Source organism: Eschrichtius robustus, chromosome 20, assembly GCF_028021215.1.
Source record: "Eschrichtius robustus isolate mEscRob2 chromosome 20, mEscRob2.pri, whole genome shotgun sequence".
Taxonomy (NCBI): domain Eukaryota; kingdom Metazoa; phylum Chordata; class Mammalia; order Artiodactyla; family Eschrichtiidae; genus Eschrichtius; species Eschrichtius robustus.
In genome coordinates, this window is record NC_090843.1 from 65,751,073 (window position 1) to 65,768,283 (window position 17,211).

The 17,211-nt window shown below is 64.9% G+C and overlaps 1 protein-coding gene across 1 annotated transcript in view; it reads right to left on the minus strand.

Annotated features, from left to right (window-relative positions):
• The window catches only part of MYO15A (myosin XVA), a 49,904-nt gene extending 39,081 nt beyond the window's left edge, over positions 1-10,823 (minus strand). Inside the window, exons 1-7 of the mRNA XM_068531792.1 lie at positions 9,712-10,823; positions 7,185-9,615; positions 5,114-5,196; positions 4,492-4,555; positions 3,488-3,597; positions 3,079-3,153; positions 2,863-2,953 (exon numbers count right to left, since the gene is read on the minus strand). Of these exons, the coding sequence (XP_068387893.1) occupies positions 2,863-2,953; positions 3,079-3,153; positions 3,488-3,597; positions 4,492-4,555; positions 5,114-5,196; positions 7,185-9,615; positions 9,712-10,823 (3,966 nt within the window). The remainder of the gene's footprint in view (positions 1-2,862; positions 2,954-3,078; positions 3,154-3,487; positions 3,598-4,491; positions 4,556-5,113; positions 5,197-7,184; positions 9,616-9,711) is intronic.
• Positions 10,824-17,211: the final 6,388 nt, after the last annotated feature.

A 17,211-nucleotide genomic window follows, 5' to 3' on the forward strand; every position in this document is an offset into this window, starting at 1 on the left:
GGACTCCGCGCTTCCACCGCAGGGGGTGCGGGTTCCATCCCTGGCTGGGGAACTAAGATCCCCATGTGCCGCACTATGCGGCCAAAACATACAAAAAAAAAAATCTGCTAAATGGATGAAATGGGGGGATAGCACTTAATGAGAGCAGAGACACCAGGGTGTTGTAGCTAATCACAGCACCCACTTATTAAGCACCTACTGCATGCCAGACCTTTGGCCCCAATTACAGCATCGTTAACAATCCTACGAGGTAGGTGCTAATATCGCCCTCGCTTACAGATCAGGAAACTGAAGCTGGGAGAGGTGAGGCAGCGTGCTCGGGACTCCAGGGTCGGAAAGAGCAAGGGCCCAACCCACCACAGCCCACACTCAGCGACGTAAGCAGTGCTTTCTCTGGCTGCATCCTTTCCTCAGGATAAACTCTTAGGGGAGAAGTAGGGGGCCCCGTGTCCGCAGAAATGATAACGTTACCTTGGGGACGGTGCCAGTTCCCTCCACCTGCTCACCCACAGTGTCGCTCGGTCCCGGAAATACTGTGCCCACCGTACAGGGGAGTGGACTGAGGCCCAGAGAAGCACAGGGGCCGGCCTGGGGGTGCTTAGGGAGTCAGGGTCTGTCTGGGCTTTGGCCTGTACCGTCCCTTGTGGGCACCTGGGGGTGGGTTCTCTCCTCTAGTGCCCAGCACAGGGCAGGGCACACGGCCGGGGTGGGAACACCTGGCCCCGTGGGGCCGTCCAGCCCAACCCACGGGTGCGCCGGTGCCTGTGGCCCGGGCTGAGCAGCACCCAGCCACCCCGAGCCCCTACCCCAGGGAACCCTTGTCTCGTTCCCAGCCCAGAGGTGGAGACTGTGGCCCAGACCTCGGCTGATCAAGGCACGCCTGGTTCCAGTGAGGACGCGTGGCCAAAACCAGTCCAACAAGAGGGAGCCCTGAGGCCTCCTGGCCCGGTGGGCAGTGTGGGCCGTGGTGCTGTGGCACCATCATGCTGACCACGGGAGACAGATGAGGATGATGTCCAAACGTGGGGGAGGGCGGGGCCGAGACAAGGGACGTCGTTTAAGACCCTGGGCCCAGCCTTGCCTGGAACTGACCCTAGACCCAGACCGTCCGATTGCAGGAGCGGGCCCAACGGCGGCCAGGACGTGAGTCCACGGTCACCCCAGCCAGCAGGCACCTCTTCACAGCTCCTCTGTGCCCGGCCCGACCCCTCAGGCCCAGCCACGCCCCGCGCCTCCGCCGTCCTCTCTGACCCCTGCCGAGACAGCTCCCCGCCGTGAACCTCAGACCCCAGCCCCTCCACTCCGGCACTCTGGGACACTGGGCAAGTCACTGCCCTCCCAGACCTCAGTTTCCCAGCTTCCAGGGCTGCCGCGAGGCTCCGGTGCCGACAGAGCGGAAGGCTCCCCGCACACAGAAGGCGCCTGACGCACACGGCTGCCTGTCTACGCAGCCAGTCCTCCCGGGAGTCTACCCTTAGAGGCCTGACCCCCGACCTGGAGCAAAGGGATGATCTGGTTGGCCTCCAGGAGACCCAGGCTGGGATGGGAGGGGCTGGCAGGCCAAGGTCGGTATCAGAAGTGGCCTGCCAGGAAGTGACCTCTCCTGACCACAAAGCCTGGGCTGACCCCCTCCTCACCGAGGGCCCAGCAGCCCCTGCCCAGTGCCCCCAGATCACCTGCAGAGGTCGCCACCAGCTGGGACACTGTGGCCACTGCAAACCTCTGGAGGGCTGGGCCGGAGTCTGAGCGTCAGGTTCTGGAGTCTGAGCTGGCGGGCCTCGGCCTCTGCCCCGCCTCCCCTGAGCTCCAGGCTCCTGGCACATCTACCGTCTCCCACCACCTGTGCAGGGACGCCCGGCAGACCCTCAAGGGCACCTGCGTCTTCTCTCCATATCCTGCCCCTCAGCTGTTGGCTGCTCCTGTGACTCAGGCCGAATGCCTGGGGCCAGCTTGGACGTCCCCTCTTACAGCCCCGTCTGGTCCCTCACCAAGTCCTGGAACCGCACCCAGGCCAGCTGTGCTCACCAACCCCGCTGTCACCTCTCTGGTTCGAGCCACCATCCTCCCTCGCCTGGACCACATGCTGCCCCTCTGCCGACCCAGCACACCACACCTGCTAGACCCCCAGGGCCTTCGCACCTGCTCTTCCCCAGATGTCTGCAGGCCCCACTGCCTTGCCTTCTCAGCGGGACCTGCCCTGACCCCCATGCCTGAAATTGCAGTCCCCAACATGCCCCATCCTCCTCCCTACGCTTCCCTACAACTTAACCCTTTCACATACACAGAATTTACCTGTCTGCTATTTTCCTTCCTGCTTCCTACAGTAGAACAAAATTCCCACAACACGGGAACATTTATCAGACTCTTGTTGCTGCTACCTGCTCCCCAGAGCCTAGCCTGGGCCTGGCACACAGCAGGTCCTCGGGAAACCGTTACAGAGGTTCTTACGTTCTTGGATTCAGAGAACTCAGCTCTCTAAGCAAACCTCCAATGCTGCAGACCCCAGACAGGCCTTCTCAGTGCCCCAGCCTCTCCTGACCCTACACTGGCCATCGCACACATTCGGGCCTGTCCTGCCTCTTTCACGACCATGAATGTGAGGCCAGGCGGGAGGAGTGGACGACGCCCCCTGCCCATGTGGCCTCTGCTGGGGCCGCCCCAGGGGGCTGGAACGCAGAGCTGCAGGGGAAGGCAAGCAGGAGAGAACTCGCGGGAGGGGAGGCAGCAAGAGCCCCAAGTCCTACGAGGCCTCTCTGTGCAGCCCTGGGCTCGGCCACCCATCCTCCAAGTGGGGCCACAGAGTCTTGTCTCTCGAGGAGCACAAGGGGCGCTGGGCTGAGGGCCCTGGGGGGACAGACGCACCTGCCGTGTGACGCCCCGTTTCTGGTTCATGGCCGCCAGGTAGCGCAGAATCAGCTTCGTGGCCTCAGTTTTTCCAGAGCCGCTCTCTCCGCTGACCGGGCAGAGGGGCAGAGTGAGCTCCAGCCTGTTCACGGCCTCTTCTGGGCTCCCCTGACCCCACCGTGACGCAGGAAGACACGGGCAGGCAGGCCGGCCCCCGGCCCCTCCGCTGCTCACCTGATGATTATGCACTGGTTCTGTTTGGCATCGAGCATTTTGGCGAAAGCGAGATTTGCAATTGCAAAGAGGTGCCTGGAGAGACAGACCACAGGCATTCCGGGCCAGGCCCTGCCGGTGCTCCCAAACCTCCCAGGGGATGGGCAGGGGGACATCTCTGCCTAGCCAAGCAGCCAATCCTGCTGTACCCCACCCTCGGGGAATGCTCCCCGAAAGGCTCCCCACCCAGGTCTGAGCCACAGTGGCCTCCAGCCCACCGGGGTCTGTGGCCAGGCTCAGGGAGAGGCTGCTGGGCTCCCCACCGCCATCCACCACCCACAGCTGAGGGGCAACCAGGGACTCGCCAAGCTCAGACAGGAACCCAGGAGACCCCGGGGAGGTCCCCTCCCCCAGCCCTGGAGACACTCACGGGGAATTCTCGGCCAGGGCCCGCCCGCTGTACTGCTGCACCTGCTCCAGCCCGTAGATTCCAAACATCCGGTACGGGTTCACCGACACCAGGATGCTGCCGATGTACGTCTGCCGGGCAGACGGTGGCCTCAGGGCCCGTCTGTGTCCCTCCCTCCCCCACTCCTGGGAGCCGGGATCCCTGTTTCATGGGGACAGACATCTGGCTGCCTGGCCCTGGTGTCTGCACCCTGGGCCCCCGGACAGCTTGATGGGTCGTGTGCTCTGGTGGTGGAGTGTCAGGCATTGAACCAGGCTGAGGCTGGGAGGAGGGTGGAGCACGCAAAGCCCCAGAGCCACGATCCCACAAGGGTGCCTGCTTCCTTCATTCACAGTCCGGGCCCGTCCCCTGACCGTCCCCCCGGGCCCCAGATGTATGGCTCCCAGGACTCTGGAAGTTTTACCCATTGGGCCCCTGCTGGGGGTCACACACTTCTGGGTTCCCTGTCTCCAGGCCTCTAAGACTCTACGTTTTAGGACTTTGGATTTTAGCGCTCCCAGCTCTTGATTGCTATGCTCAAATAGTAGAAACTCCAGGGTTCAAACCAGATGCCACGGGCTTCCCTGGTGGCGAAGTGGTTGAGAATCTGCCTGCTAATGCAGGGAACACGGGTTCAAGCCCTGGTCTGGGAAGATCCCACATGCCGCAGGGCAACTAGGCCCGTGAGCCACAACGACTGAGCCTGTGCGTCTGGAGCCTGTACTCCGCAACAAGAGAGACCACGATAGTGAGAGGCCCGTGACCGCGATGAAGAGTGGCCCCCGCTTGCAGCAACTAGAGAAAGCCCTTGCACAGAAACGAAGACCCAACACAGCCAAAATTAAATAAATAAATTAATTAATCAACCAGATGCCACAAGTCTGGGGCGAGCAGGAGAAATCCATGCTTCCCACTGCAGCCCCAGGAGGCAGGGAGGCAGCTGCCCTCAGACCCAAGCCCAGGGAGGGGTCAGCCCCAGGCCTTACGTAGATGAGGTTCCGTTCAAATCTGGTCTTGAGGTTGGCCAGCACAGTGGTCTCCTGGAGGTCTCTGCGAGGAGACGGAGAGGGGCAGTCAGGGCCCACCTTCCCCTCAGGGTAGGGCCTTAGTCAGAAAAGCCTGCGTTCAAGTCCTGTCTCTGACACCAACCAACTGTGAGGCTTTGAGCAAGTTACTTAACCTCTCTGTGCCTCAGTTTTTCTATCCATCTAATGGGAATGATAATCACTGTTCCCACCTCGCTGGGGTGGGGGATGCTCTCAGGTAGCAGATGTGAAGGCTGTCACTGTGATTGGATAATGACACTGACCAGCACGGCCCTCACATCTGAGGCACCTCCAATGTGCCAGCACCCTCACACCAACAGCCACCCCACAGCATCCTGTGGGCGACAAACTGAGGCAGAGAGGCTGAGTATTTGCCCAGGTCCCAGCTGGTAAGCGCCGGGGCTGGGGTCTGGACCCAGCCCATCTGAATTACTGGGCCTTTGTGACACTGCCTGAGCCTCGCTTAGCCGGGGAGGAAGCAGGCTCTGAAAATGTTCCAGGAGGTGAGGGGCACCCAGGTGGGAGGCGGTGACCACTCACTGACCCTGCCACCCCCACTCACTCCAGCTGCGTCATGTCCTCCACGCTGTCCTCCCGCTGCTGCTCGCGGAAACGTGTGGACGGCAGGTTGCGGATGGAGTGCATCTGGGGGAGACAGCCTGTGGTCAGCCAGCCGGAGAGTGCCCACGCGTGGCCCCCTGGCTTGGACATGGCCAGGACCCACTGCCGTGTGGAGGAGGGAGCCCTGAGGCCGGGCCGGCCGGGTCCTGTGGGCTGTCTGCCTCGGAACGCAATGCTTAACTCCCAGGGACACGGCCAGTCTCGGCGCTGCCCGTCTTCCCGAGGGCCCTGCCAGAGGCTGAGCACACACACGCGGGCACTGCTCCCTCTGCCTGGCCAGAAGGCCTCCCACCTCACGTTCTCCCAGGTTGACACCCTCCTCCAGGGCGAACCCCAGGTCTGCCTGTGTGACAACTAGGAGAACATCCGCATCTGGTGCCTGGGGCCTCCGGAAGGACCAGGACTTCCGCGTTCGGTGCTGCACCCCGTGCCCCGTGCGGGGCAAACGCAGACCCACACGCACAGACCCACAGGCAATGGCGCCTGCAGCCCAGGCGCTCCCACGCCCACCCGTGGTCTCGCACGGGGCTTGTGGACGTGCACGCTGGCCTGCGGTGCCTGCCTGGAGGCACACACACGTGCAGGCACGTGCTCTCAACGTCCCTTGGACAGGTTCTCATGTGACAGGTGTCCCCGCACCTGGGGGTCTCGAGACAAAAGTCCCGATGCCCCCTGTGCGCTGCAGGCCCACCACTGTGCCCTGGTAGTGTGTACACTTGACCCCGCAGATACCACGTCTGCCCGGGCCGTGGCGCACGCACTCACATGCTCTCCTCGTTGGGCTGTGGAGCGCCCGAGCACACGTCCCAGGCCCGCACGTGACCCATGTGAATGCGAGCACACTTGTGAGCCTCCCTGTCCTGCCTCTCGGATCCAGCCTGCACCCCTCCCTGAGCGGAGAGGAAAGGGGACACCGGGAGGCAGCCCGCGTGCTAAGTAGAGCACAGCAGGTATCACCCCAGAGGCCCTGGCCTCCCGCCCACCCACCTGCCCATGTGCGCCAGTGGCCGCAAACCCTGAATAATTCAGCCACTCACGTATTCCAGAGTGAGGAGGGCCCACGCATCCTTGCCCCTCACCCCTGGGCGCTTCGCGCCCCGCTCCTTCAACGCTGCGGCCCACACGGCACGGGGCACCCGCCGTTGGGGCCAGGGCCCCCCCAGCAGCCAGGCCGCCCCGGTCGCCATTGATGGGCCTGCTGGCTGCCCGCTCCACGGGGCACCGTCTGCAGAGGCTGAGAAACGCCTGCCACCCCTGCATGCCCCGCCCACCCCAGGCGTCCCGGGGGAGGCTCCAGTGACCACCCCCCTCCGCTGAGGGCCACCCGGCACCGGGCTCGTGTTCCGCCGCGAGCATGGCAGCCAGGCACGGGCTTGGCACCCCTCAGAAAGGCTGCCTGCCCCACACCCTACGGGGCCCAGACAGACTCCTGGCTCAGCCGTGATCCACTGTGTGACCTTCTGGGTCTTAGCTTCCCCACTGTGCAGTAAAGAAGCTGGAAGGTTGGTTCCTGAGCCCTCACCTTTGGACAGTCCAGAGCCCTGCAGCCCGGGGGACTGCCCTTAGGCAGGAGCCCCAAAGAGACAGAAGACCCAGTTTGGGGGAGGGTCAGCAGCAGGCACGAGGAACAGCATGAACGTGAACGTGGGGGTGAGACAGGATGGGTAGGCAGGGTCTGCAGTTTCGTACTCAGCCAAGATCCCTGCGGGGGGCTCAGGGTGGACGTGCCATCCAGATCGGACGAGGACAGGACTGCTTGGAGCCCAGGCTGGGACAAGATCGCTTCCTCCAAGTGCCTGGGAGCAGTTTCTGGCATCTCTGTCCTCTGCCTGCCTGTGCTGGGCATCCCCTTGTTCAATCCCCCAGAAACTCTGGGAGGCTGTTCTCCCCAAGCTACAGATGGGAAGACTGAGGCCCAAGCAGGCAGCAGTTCGCCAAGGTCCCAAGACTGTCTCCTGCCCTGTTTCCCAGGATGGAACCACAAGCCCTCCCTCTAACCTGTACCCCCATACCTTGTTCCACCAGCCTTTGGGGCCAACCTTTTCCCCGGAGCCCCCGTGGGGCAGGCAGGCAGCTCCAGGGCCCAGGCGGCAGGACGGGGGGCAAGCGTGTACTCGTGTGCAGGGTTGGTGGGCCTCCGCCGGCAGCCAGAGGCGGGACCAGAGCAGACTCCAGGCTCTCAGCCTGGGCCTGGGCTCTGGCTCCTGGATGGGAGGCTGCAGGGTAGCAGAACAACCTCGCTGAAAAGAGCTCAGCTTTTGCACACGAGGCATGACCACAGCAAAACGCCCAGGGCTTGCCTGGAGCCATTCACCCGCCTTGGGCAGGGGTCCTGGGGCCCCAGAGGGCGCCAAGGGGGCTGGGGCCCTGGGCAGTGTCCCCCAGCGGCGCCATGGTGGCCACGTGGCCCTCATCTGCTCAGAGGTGGCCAGCGGGTAGGAGAAGCTGAGCCTCAGTGCTTTCCGCTCTGAGAGGAAATCCTTAGCGGGTGTCAGGGTCGGGCGTTCAGGCTCTGCTGGTGGCTGGGGGTCCTCCGGGCAGGCCTCTTCTTCAGGCTTCTTGAGGCTCGGGTTGGCCGATTTGGTCAGCTGTCCAGGCCCTGGGTCGTGGTGTCTACCCAGGAAGATACCGGTTGAGTCAGAGGCTGGATCTTCAGGCTGGGGAGCAGGGGATAGCCCTGGGCCCATGTGCTGGAGGAAGGGGTTTGGGGGTGCAGGGGGTGGCCTGGAGAAGCCACGGAGGCTGCCTGGGCCTCCCGGCCAGGGCGAGGGTGGCCGGTGGGTGTCAGGCATGTCCACGTCCCAGCTGGGGGCCAGCGGGGGCACTGTCCAGGGCGTCTCCGAGTCCTCGGGCTCGCGCTGGCTCTCGCGGTGCTCAGGAACAGGGGCAGCGGCAGCAGCAGCCACCCACCAAGACCCAGGGCCGGGTGGCAGGGGGAAGGGCTGGCGCGGCCGGGGCTTCACAGCCCTGGTGGGAGGCTCGCTGAGGCTGCGCCACGTGCGCGGGAGGCGCGAGGGCAGGTTGAGCGAGCGGTTTCGCGGGCTGGGGCCCAGCAGAGGGGGTGGCGAGGGCGGCCGCGGGGAGCCCAGCATGGGCGACCGGGGTGCGCCCGGGCGCCCCGAGGCTCGGCGCGGGGATGGGGGCTCCCGCAGCGAGCGGGGACGGAAGGGCGGCGGCGAGAAGGGCGGCCGGAAGGGGCCGCGGCGGACGGAGGGCTGGGGGGACAAGGGCCCCAGGGGCGAGCGGGGCCCCAGGGGTGAGCGGTACGCCAGGCGGGGCGGGCTCCTCAGCGAGGGCCGGGGTGAGGGCCCGGGGAAGCCGAAGGCCGCGCCCCGCCGGCGGGAGCCCCTGAAAGAGAGCCAAGGTCCGGGGAAGGCCAGAGGGTCAGGGGGCCTCTCGGGGCTCACGGGCGGGGGCTCGGTCAAGGCCCACCAGCTGGCCTGGGGTGCGAGGGGCACGTGAGCCGGGGCGGCCCAGGGCGGCGGGTGCCGGCGGAGCGAGCCGTAGGGCGAGGCAGTTGGGGGCAGGCCCGGGGTCAGGCCGGCGGGGCCGGGGCCGGGGCCGGGGCCGGGGCCGGGGCCGGGGGCGGGGGCGGGGGCGGGGGCGGGGGCGCGCGGCGGGGTCGGAGGACGGCGGGAGTTGTTGTTGTTGCGCACGCGCGCCTGCGCCCTCCGCAGCACGATGGGCGTGCCGGGCCGGTCGGGGTCCATGCCGGCCAGCTTGTAGCCGAAGCGCTTGTAGGCCGCCTCCCTGACCGCCGGGCCTCGCGCCCGGGCCTTCTGGCTGCCCCTCAGCCGTGGGATGGGCTCCTTTTCCGACAGGGTCTTTTTGAGGAACCGCGCCAGCGAAGTGGCCGGGCGCGGCGCTGGGCGTCTGAAGTCCGAGCTGAAGCCCAGGCCCCGGTGGGCGCCGAAGGCCGAGAGGGCGCGCTGGAGGCGGCGCTGCCGCGGCGTGAGGAAGCCCCAGAAGGGGTGGCCGTAGGGCACCGGGGGCAGCGGCGGCATCTCATCCTCTTCTTCGTCTTCGTCTGTATCTCCCAAGGGCAGAGGGATGTCCAGGGAGGGCGGCAGGGGCACGTCCAACTTCTCCTTCCCAAACAGCTTCACTTGGGGCCGCGGGAAAAGGCGGAACCTGCGGATGAGGGACAACTTGGACCTGGCGGGCTTGTCCATGCCCTGCTGCTCGAAGAAGGCGGCACTGGGCAGGCGGAAGGAGGTGCCCTGCCGCTCACCGCCCGCCTCCTCGGGCTCCTCCAGCTCCGCGATGTCATCCATGGGGTGGGCGTACGGGTTGTGAGGCGACAGGATGGGCGGCGGCACCCACGGGTATGCGAAGGCCGACTGCTCCGGCGGAAAATAGGGTCCCTCGGGGGGGTAGATGGCCTGGTCCCCGCCACCATAGATGCCTTCGGCGTAGGGAACTCCGTGGGAGGCACCGTAAGGGACGCTGTAGGGCGGCGCGTAGGCCTCCAGGTAAGGCGGCGCGTAGGCGTCCAGGTAGGGCTCCCCGTAGGTATCCGGGTAGGGCGCCCCGTAGGTATCCGGGTAGGGCCCGGCATACGGGAGGTCGTAGGCGAGGTCGTAGGGCGGGTAGGGCGGGTAAAGCGCGTCGGAAGGGGCGTAGGAGTCCTGGTAGTAGCCGTGCGGTTGCGCCTCGCCGGCGTATGCGTCGTAGTAGCCGTAGGGAGACGCGAACCCCGACGGGGGCGCGTAGGGGGGCTCGTAGTCGTCGTAGCCATAGCGGTAGCCGTAGTCGGAGTAGAAGGAGCCCCCGTAGTAGTCTGGGCCGTAGTAGTCGTAGGGGTTCTCGGGCGGGTATCCGTGCGGGTAGTCATAGGGCGGCCAGGCCGGGCCGTGGAGGCCGTAGGCGCCCCGGTAGGGCTCCTCCTCGTACTGGTACAGCGACTGCCGGTCGTAGTAGTCATCACCCTCGCGGTGGTAGTCGTAGTACTCGCCCAGGTCCTGGAAGCCCTCCAGCCCGTACAGCGACCTGCGGGAGCCCGAGTGCCGGAACGGGGCCTCGTCCTCGAAGGGCAGGAAGCCCACGGGCTCGCCTGACGCGTAGATGCTGTGGGCGCGCGGGAACCTGCGCAGGCGACCCCCGGGCTGCAGGATCTCGGCGCCCGACGGGAAGGGCAGCTTGCGCGAGCCCATGCGGGAGCCGGAGCGGTCCAGCCAGGCGTCCAGCGTGGCCTGTGCGCTGCCCGACTCCTCGGCCTTCTTGATGAGGAATTTCTTGGTGAGCCAGTTGATGGCCGTGGACGCCTTGCTGAGCGACTGGGCACGCGGGCGCAGGCGGCCGTAGCCGCGCCGGCCAGGGAAGCGGATCACCATGAAGGACGGCTTCTTGCCCTTCATGGCGCGCTTCTTCTTGCCCACGCGCATCTGCGTCATGAGCTTCGACGTGGACTTGAGCACCGTGCGCGCCTTCTTCTTGCGTTTGGTCTTCTGGGGTCCGGTGTGGAGGCCCCAGAAGAAGGCCGACGCGCTCCGGAACTGCCCCTTCTTGGAGATCTTGGGCGTGCGGTCTCGGAAGCCCATGAACAGCCGCGAAGTCCCCTTCAGGCTCCGCTTGGGCTTCTCTGGCTCTGGCGCCTTCTTCCCCTTCTTCCCTTTCTTGGCTTTCTTCTCATCCTCTTCTTCCTTCGCCATGGTGGCCACCTGCTCCCTGCCAGGCCGGCCGGTGTCACAAGCTCAGGGCCTTAGGGACACAGGGACCTGCTGAGTCTCCTGCCTGCGGCTGGACACGCAGCCTCCTCAGGCTCAGAGCAGCTGGGACTGGCCCGGTGGCCAGGGGAGGGACAGCCAAGCTCCTTCTGGCTGGGACCAGGCTTTCAGGAGGGCAGATCCATAATTCACATCCTCCTAGAGGCCCCGCCTAGAATTTCACCCTCGAGCCTGGCGGAAAGCACCTGGGTGTTGTTTATGGGAAGCAGGGGAGGCCTGGCAGGCCCATGCTGGGGAGACTGCATTGGCCTTAGACTCTCCATGAGGACAACCGTGCCTCAACCCCAGTCAAGCCCTCCCTGAGCCTCCACCGGCTCACCCCCCCAAGTGAGTGCTCGGGTCACTGGGCCCCAGAGAGGGGAAGCCACCTGCCCTAAACCACCCAGCACATCTGTCCTGGGCCACAAGTGGAGCTGCATCTCCTGAGCCAGGGTGGGACGTTCAAAGCCCACCAAGTCACCTTGGAGGGGAGGGAACCTGGGACCCTCCAGGTCCTGGGCAAGGGAGGAGGGGTGGTGGGCATGGCAGGTGCCTAGGGCTGCGGTCAGTGTAACCAGAGCTGGCCGGCCCTTGGGAGCGTGAATAATTTATCGGGGAGAACCAGGCTGCTGGCTCAGAAGGCAGGGCAAGAAGGGGGCTTCTCGGTTCCGGCAGGGCCGGGTAAGGCCATGTGCCTGGCGGGGGCAAGGGGTGCAGAGGAGCAGAAGCTCTGATCCCCAGCTCCGCCGCCGCCGGGCTGTGTGGGCTCAGGAACACCCTTTGTCCGCTCTGGGCCTCAGTTTCCTCCTCTGTAGGATGGGAGTGATAAGGCTGCCCTGTGTCCTTCACAGGGAGGAAATGAGATGTGATGGAGCTGCTGGGCAGCACCCGTGGCTGGAGGTGCCACACGCGTGGCCCATGTCGGAGGCCCCTGCCTGGCCCTGCCTCTCCTCCCGGTTTCTGCCTCTGCTGAGATGGCCATGTGGTCCCTGCCCTCTCCGGGTGCAGCTGATTCCTCCAGGCTGGACGCCTGAACCAAGGCCCTGTGCCCACTGTCTGGCCGGTGACCAGTCCACTTTTAAAAATCTGCACTGGGACAGGCAGGGGCTGTGGCTCGTTAGACAAAGGGGGTGGGGGCGGGGCGGGGCGGGGCGGGGGAGAACTTGGAGGCAGCAGCTCTGGGACCTGAGGCCTCTGAACTGCCTCCCCCCGCCCCTCCCCCTTTTCCTCCTCCTCCCCCTCTCTCTGCCTGGGGATCGGGGATCGAGGATCAGGACATACAGATCCCAGGGGGGCCGAAGACAGTTCACCAACTAATGTCAGGCTCTCCACTCACTGAACTTCTGTTTAGCCCTTGGGCCCCAAAGCAAATTCCTTGGTCATTTAAGGTTGTGCACAGGAGACCCCAGAGCAGAGAGGTTCTGGCCCCGGTCCTGCCACTTGCCGACTGCGCCCGCAGCGGGCTTCGGAGCCTCGGCTTGCTCAGAGCGAGATGAGGACGAGAGGCTCTTCCCAGACAAGGGGGAGGAGCCGAGCGGTGGTCGTGTGAGCAGGTGACCCCCTCTGCCTCCTCACTTTCCTGCTCTGTCTCTGCCCCCCACCCCCGCAGGCTCACCAAAAGCCCGTTGGTTCCCAGCAATTCGGGGGGTGGGGGGGCTGCAGGTGCCCCCCAGGGAGTGGAAACCAGACAATCAGGCAGCTTCCGGGGGCGGGGGCACGTGGGAACTGGGCCCCCGCAGGATGGGGTCTCGAGGGGGCATCCACTCCCCCATCACCCCCTCCGATTCTGCCTGCTCTCCTGCCTTGTTCTGGGCTGTGGGGCAGGGGGTTCACTCTTTCTGAGCCCAGAGATGCCGACACCACGCCCCCCACTGCCCCTCCTGGAGCTGGTTTCCAAATTGAGGCCTGGCCACTGTTATCTCGAGAGTCTCACAATGGGCTGTGGGGTGGGAACTGTCATCTCCATTCTCCAGATGAGGAAACAGCCTCGGAGAGGTGAAGTGACTTGTTCAAGGTCAACCAGCTTGGGACAGTGGAACCAGGCTCCAACCCAGGCCTGCGTGGTCCGGAGCCACCTTTCTCGCTAGTGCTAGGCCTTCCTCGCCTCTGGGCTCCTGGGCATGTGGGCCGTCGTGTGGGAGGGGAACAGCTCTGGACACTGGCTAGAGGCAGGGGCTTAGCCGGGCTGATCCCAGAGTCTGGGCCTTCCAGGAGTTCTGGGGCAGAGGGCCCTACTTGAGCCGCTGAGCAAGCCAGAGACCCTGATGTGCTGGTGGAGGTCGCCCAGGCCGTGTCCCTGCTTGGGCCCCACCTGGACTCCTGGTCAGCCTGGCCCCTGTCCCTCAGGACAGCATGCACTGACTTGTCCGTTCATTCATTTGTTCAGAGCATCTGCTGGAAGCCTGCCATGAACCAGGCGCTGTCTAAGCACTGGGGACACAGCTAAGGAAACAGAAACCTGCCCTCGTGGTGCTCACATTCTGGGGGGGCGGGGGCTGGCAACAAACAAGGAGAGTGAGTAAAAGATACAACCGGTGGGATGGTGGGAGTGCTGGCATTGAGATAACGCAGGGACGCGGCATCAAGACTCGCGTATACAGCACCGAACAGGGCCTGGGCGAGGTGCCCTGGAAGTGACACGGGGGCCAAGAGTTGCAGGAGGGGAGGGAGGGAGGCCTGGGGGAGGCACAACGGTCCCGATGTGATGGAGGAACAGCAAGGCCAGGGTGACCGAGTGCAGTGAGGGGCGAAGGCGGGGGGTGGGGCAGAGGTCAGGGGTGAGGACTTGGCCACGGCCGTGGCAGAGAAGGGATGGAATTGGACCTCCTTGGTCTTCACAGGATCCCTCTCGCTGCCGCAGGAAGGACGGATGGCAGGGGCTGAGGGCAAAAGCGGTGGCTGTTGTGGGAGCTACCGTGGCGGTCCGGGCGAGCGACACTGGGGCCTGGGCCAGGCTGGGGCAGTGTGGTGGACAGAGTGCTGGGATGCTGGTGTATTTTGCAGGCAACTCAGGAGTACCTGCACGGTTTCCTTACTGAAGCAGGCGGCAGAGTGGAGGCGGCCAGTGGAGATGAGGAAGGCCGTGGGTGGAGCTCTGCACGTGGTGGTCTCGGATGTCCGCCGTCCAGGGAGTTGGCGGGACTTGCACAGCTGTCAGGGAGTCAGCGGCATCTGGGTGGTGCTGAGGCCACGGTTCGGCAGGATGGCACCAGGGGCTGGGTGCACGTGGAGGACGGGCCCTAGGAGTGAGCCTGGGGCTGCACTGTTTGGGGCCAAGCCGGCCCCAGAGACCAGAAGGGTGGTGTGGGCAGGCCCTGCTGCCGGCTGTCACCCAGGCCACCTCCCCAGAGCAGAGAGGAGCCGCGGCCTGGAATAACGATGTCGGTAGTAATAATAATAAGAGCAGCTTATTCTCGGCAGGCCCTGTGCCTGGCTCTCTGTTTATCTCATGAAGGCTCCTGTTGGCCCCAGGAGCGGAGGGTGCCCTAGTGCCCACACTTACAGCTGAGGAGCCCAGGTCAGAGGCTGCATCCAGGACAGGAATGGGACCGACCCAGAGTTCCGAGCCGCCCCTCACAACCCCTAGGCTCCTTCTCTGAGCAACGTGGGCGTTCCTATGGCTGGGCTGGCCGCTCTGAGCTTCGGTCTCTTCATCTGGACAGTGGGCTTCGGAGCCCAAAGATGCCTGCCTGAGGTTCACTGCAGCCCGGTGAGTCGCTGGCCACCGTCCAGTGCTGGCCTCCCAGCTGTTCTCCTGGGCAAACCCCAGGCCGCCGAGGACCCCCAGTGTGGGCAGGCAGAGGTGTGGCTCCGGGCGGTGTCCCTGGGCCCCCCTCCCATCCTCACTTTCATCAAATGTCACGTGGAGCCGGGGGGTGGGGTTGCACCCTGCAGTCTCTAAGGGGAGCCCCCTTCTCTGGCTGGTTCAGGGTCCCGCCTCCCTCTTGGGGTCCCCGGCTTCTGCTGCAGGCACAGAGTAGGTGTCAGGGAACAAGTCTCTCACTCATTCGTGTGTCACCTGCCGCATGCCAGGCACCGTGCTGGGCTCCACAGGGCCACAGAGTCGAGCAGAACCAGGCACGGCCTCCGCCCCCACTCAGCTCCCAGTGTCAGGGGGACACAGATGTTAAGCGAAAAGCCACACCAACGAGGGGGGAGCTACAGCTGTGGGAAGAGCCGTGAAGGCCAGGCCGCGACGCAGGTGGGCGGACACTGCATGGGGAGGCCAGGGGGTTCCCTGAGTTTCTGACCCTGAGCCAAGATCTGAGGGATGAGGGAGCTAATCAGATGGAAGAGGGAACAGTGTCGGGGCAGATGGAAGAGTATGTGCAAAGGCCAGGTGGTGAGAGAGGTGGAGTGACATGGGGCATGTGGAGTGGCAAGCGGCCAGGATGGCAGGAGGGACCGGCCACGTGAAGCCGTGGGAGCTGGGGTGGGACTGTGGTCTCCATCTCTATGGCAGCAGGGAACGTGGCAGGGCTTTGAGCTGTCAGGGATGCTGCGAGCAGGTCTGAAAATAAAAGTAACCAGCACGGCCAAGCTTTCCGACGTGCCGGGCTCAGGGCCAAATGCTCTCCCCCAGGGTCTCACTGGATCCTCACAGTGTGTAAGGTGGGAGCTGCCCTTCCCGCTGTGTAGATGGAGGGTCTATGAAACAGGTGTCAGGGAGGTTAGGTCGCTGAGCGAAGGGACCACGGTGAGGACCTGGCTGCCTGGCTCCAGGGCGTCCTGCGCTCACCTGCGGCCTCACGCTGCTCCTTGCGTGGCCGTCCTGGACAAAAGCTTTTGGGCCACTGTGTGGAGGATGGGGTGCGGGGGACAGTGGCTGTGCCAGGGTCAGCTGTGGCGGGGGACACGCTCAAGTCAAGTGGGCAGCCCCAGAGAGGGTTGTGCGGGGCCTTCGGGGCTGGCCCGGTGCCTGAGGCCAGGTGGGAGGTGTGGGAAGATGACAAGTTTGGCCTGAGACGCAGAGGGTTTTGGGGTGACCGTGGGCCATCCGGGTGGAGAGTTGGGGAGGCGGTTTAGCCCCACAGGTCGGGGGTGACAGGGGCGAGGCTGTCTAGGAGAGGGACAGAGCGAGAAGGGGGGACCCCAACTCCAGCCTTAAGGACTGTGTGCCAAGGAGGCGGGGAGGGGCTGCCAAGGAGGGGCCCAGGGGAACGACACTAGAAACCTCGCAGCTCCACGGCGGGTGGCATGTGGCCTCGGCAGGAGCTCTTCTGGCGGCACGCTGGGGAAGCTGAGGGCAGAGGGTGGACGTGGGGAAGCCAGGCCGTGACCGGTGGCGGGAGGGGGTGGCCAAAGGGAATGATGCATCCGGGAGGAGTGTGTTTTCAGTGGTGAAGGCCCAGCAGGAAGGCGGCCGTCTGCACACCAAGGAGTGAGGCCTCGGGGCACCTCGATCTCTGACTTCCAGCCTTCAGAACCGTGAGAACATCTTGTCCATTGTTTAAGCCACCAGCCTGGGCACTTTGTTATGGTGGCCCCGGCCAGCTCACACAGACCTGCTGGCAAATCCTCAGGACAGACCCAGGAGAGAGCACGCAAGAGGCGTGAAGGCCCTGAGGTGGCCTCTCCATCGTGGAGGGAGGGGTGGCTGCAGATGAGTGTGGGGCGTTGGGAGTTTTCCAGCCGGGGTTCGAGGGGGCAGGGCCGGTTCAGAGGCTGTCAGTGGCACAGGGAGATGCCCACCCTGGGTGGTGTAAGCACCCACCCGGGACCGGGCCAGATGGGATCTTGAGGAGGACAGATGAGCTTAGGGATTTTTGCCAAAGAAGGTTTCTGAGATGAGGAAGCGGGGAGTCTAAGCTGGAGAGGAAGGGACACAGGGACGAACACGGGGACGTGGAGGGACATTCGTGTCCTGAGCCCTTTGGCACCTGAGTCTCGTAAAGCTGCAGGCCAGGCCCCCTGGGAGCGCAGCCCTGCAGCCAGGGCAGAGGGATGTGTGGGTACTGCTGACCTTCATAAAGACGGGCCGTTTGAGCAGAAGGGACCTCGGGTCACCCTGGCCAGAGCCTCCCTGCACAGAAGGCCCAGGAGGATGAGTGATGGGAACAGGGGGCGCCTGCGGCAGGGGCTGACCCTTGGGGTGCACCTTGGTGGTGTGGGGCAGGGACTTTTGGGAGGTGTTGGGGGGCTTCACCAGCCCGAGGGATGCCTCCCCCAGCACGAGGCGCTGCGAGAGGCCAGTTCATGCCGACCTACCCTCACGCAGGCTGGACAGCCTAACGATGCTGACCACAGATCCAGGAGGCCAAGGACCCACCATAGACGCACAGACTTCCCTGGAAACAAGCCCACCCACGGGAGAGACGTGGGGGCCCAGTGACCG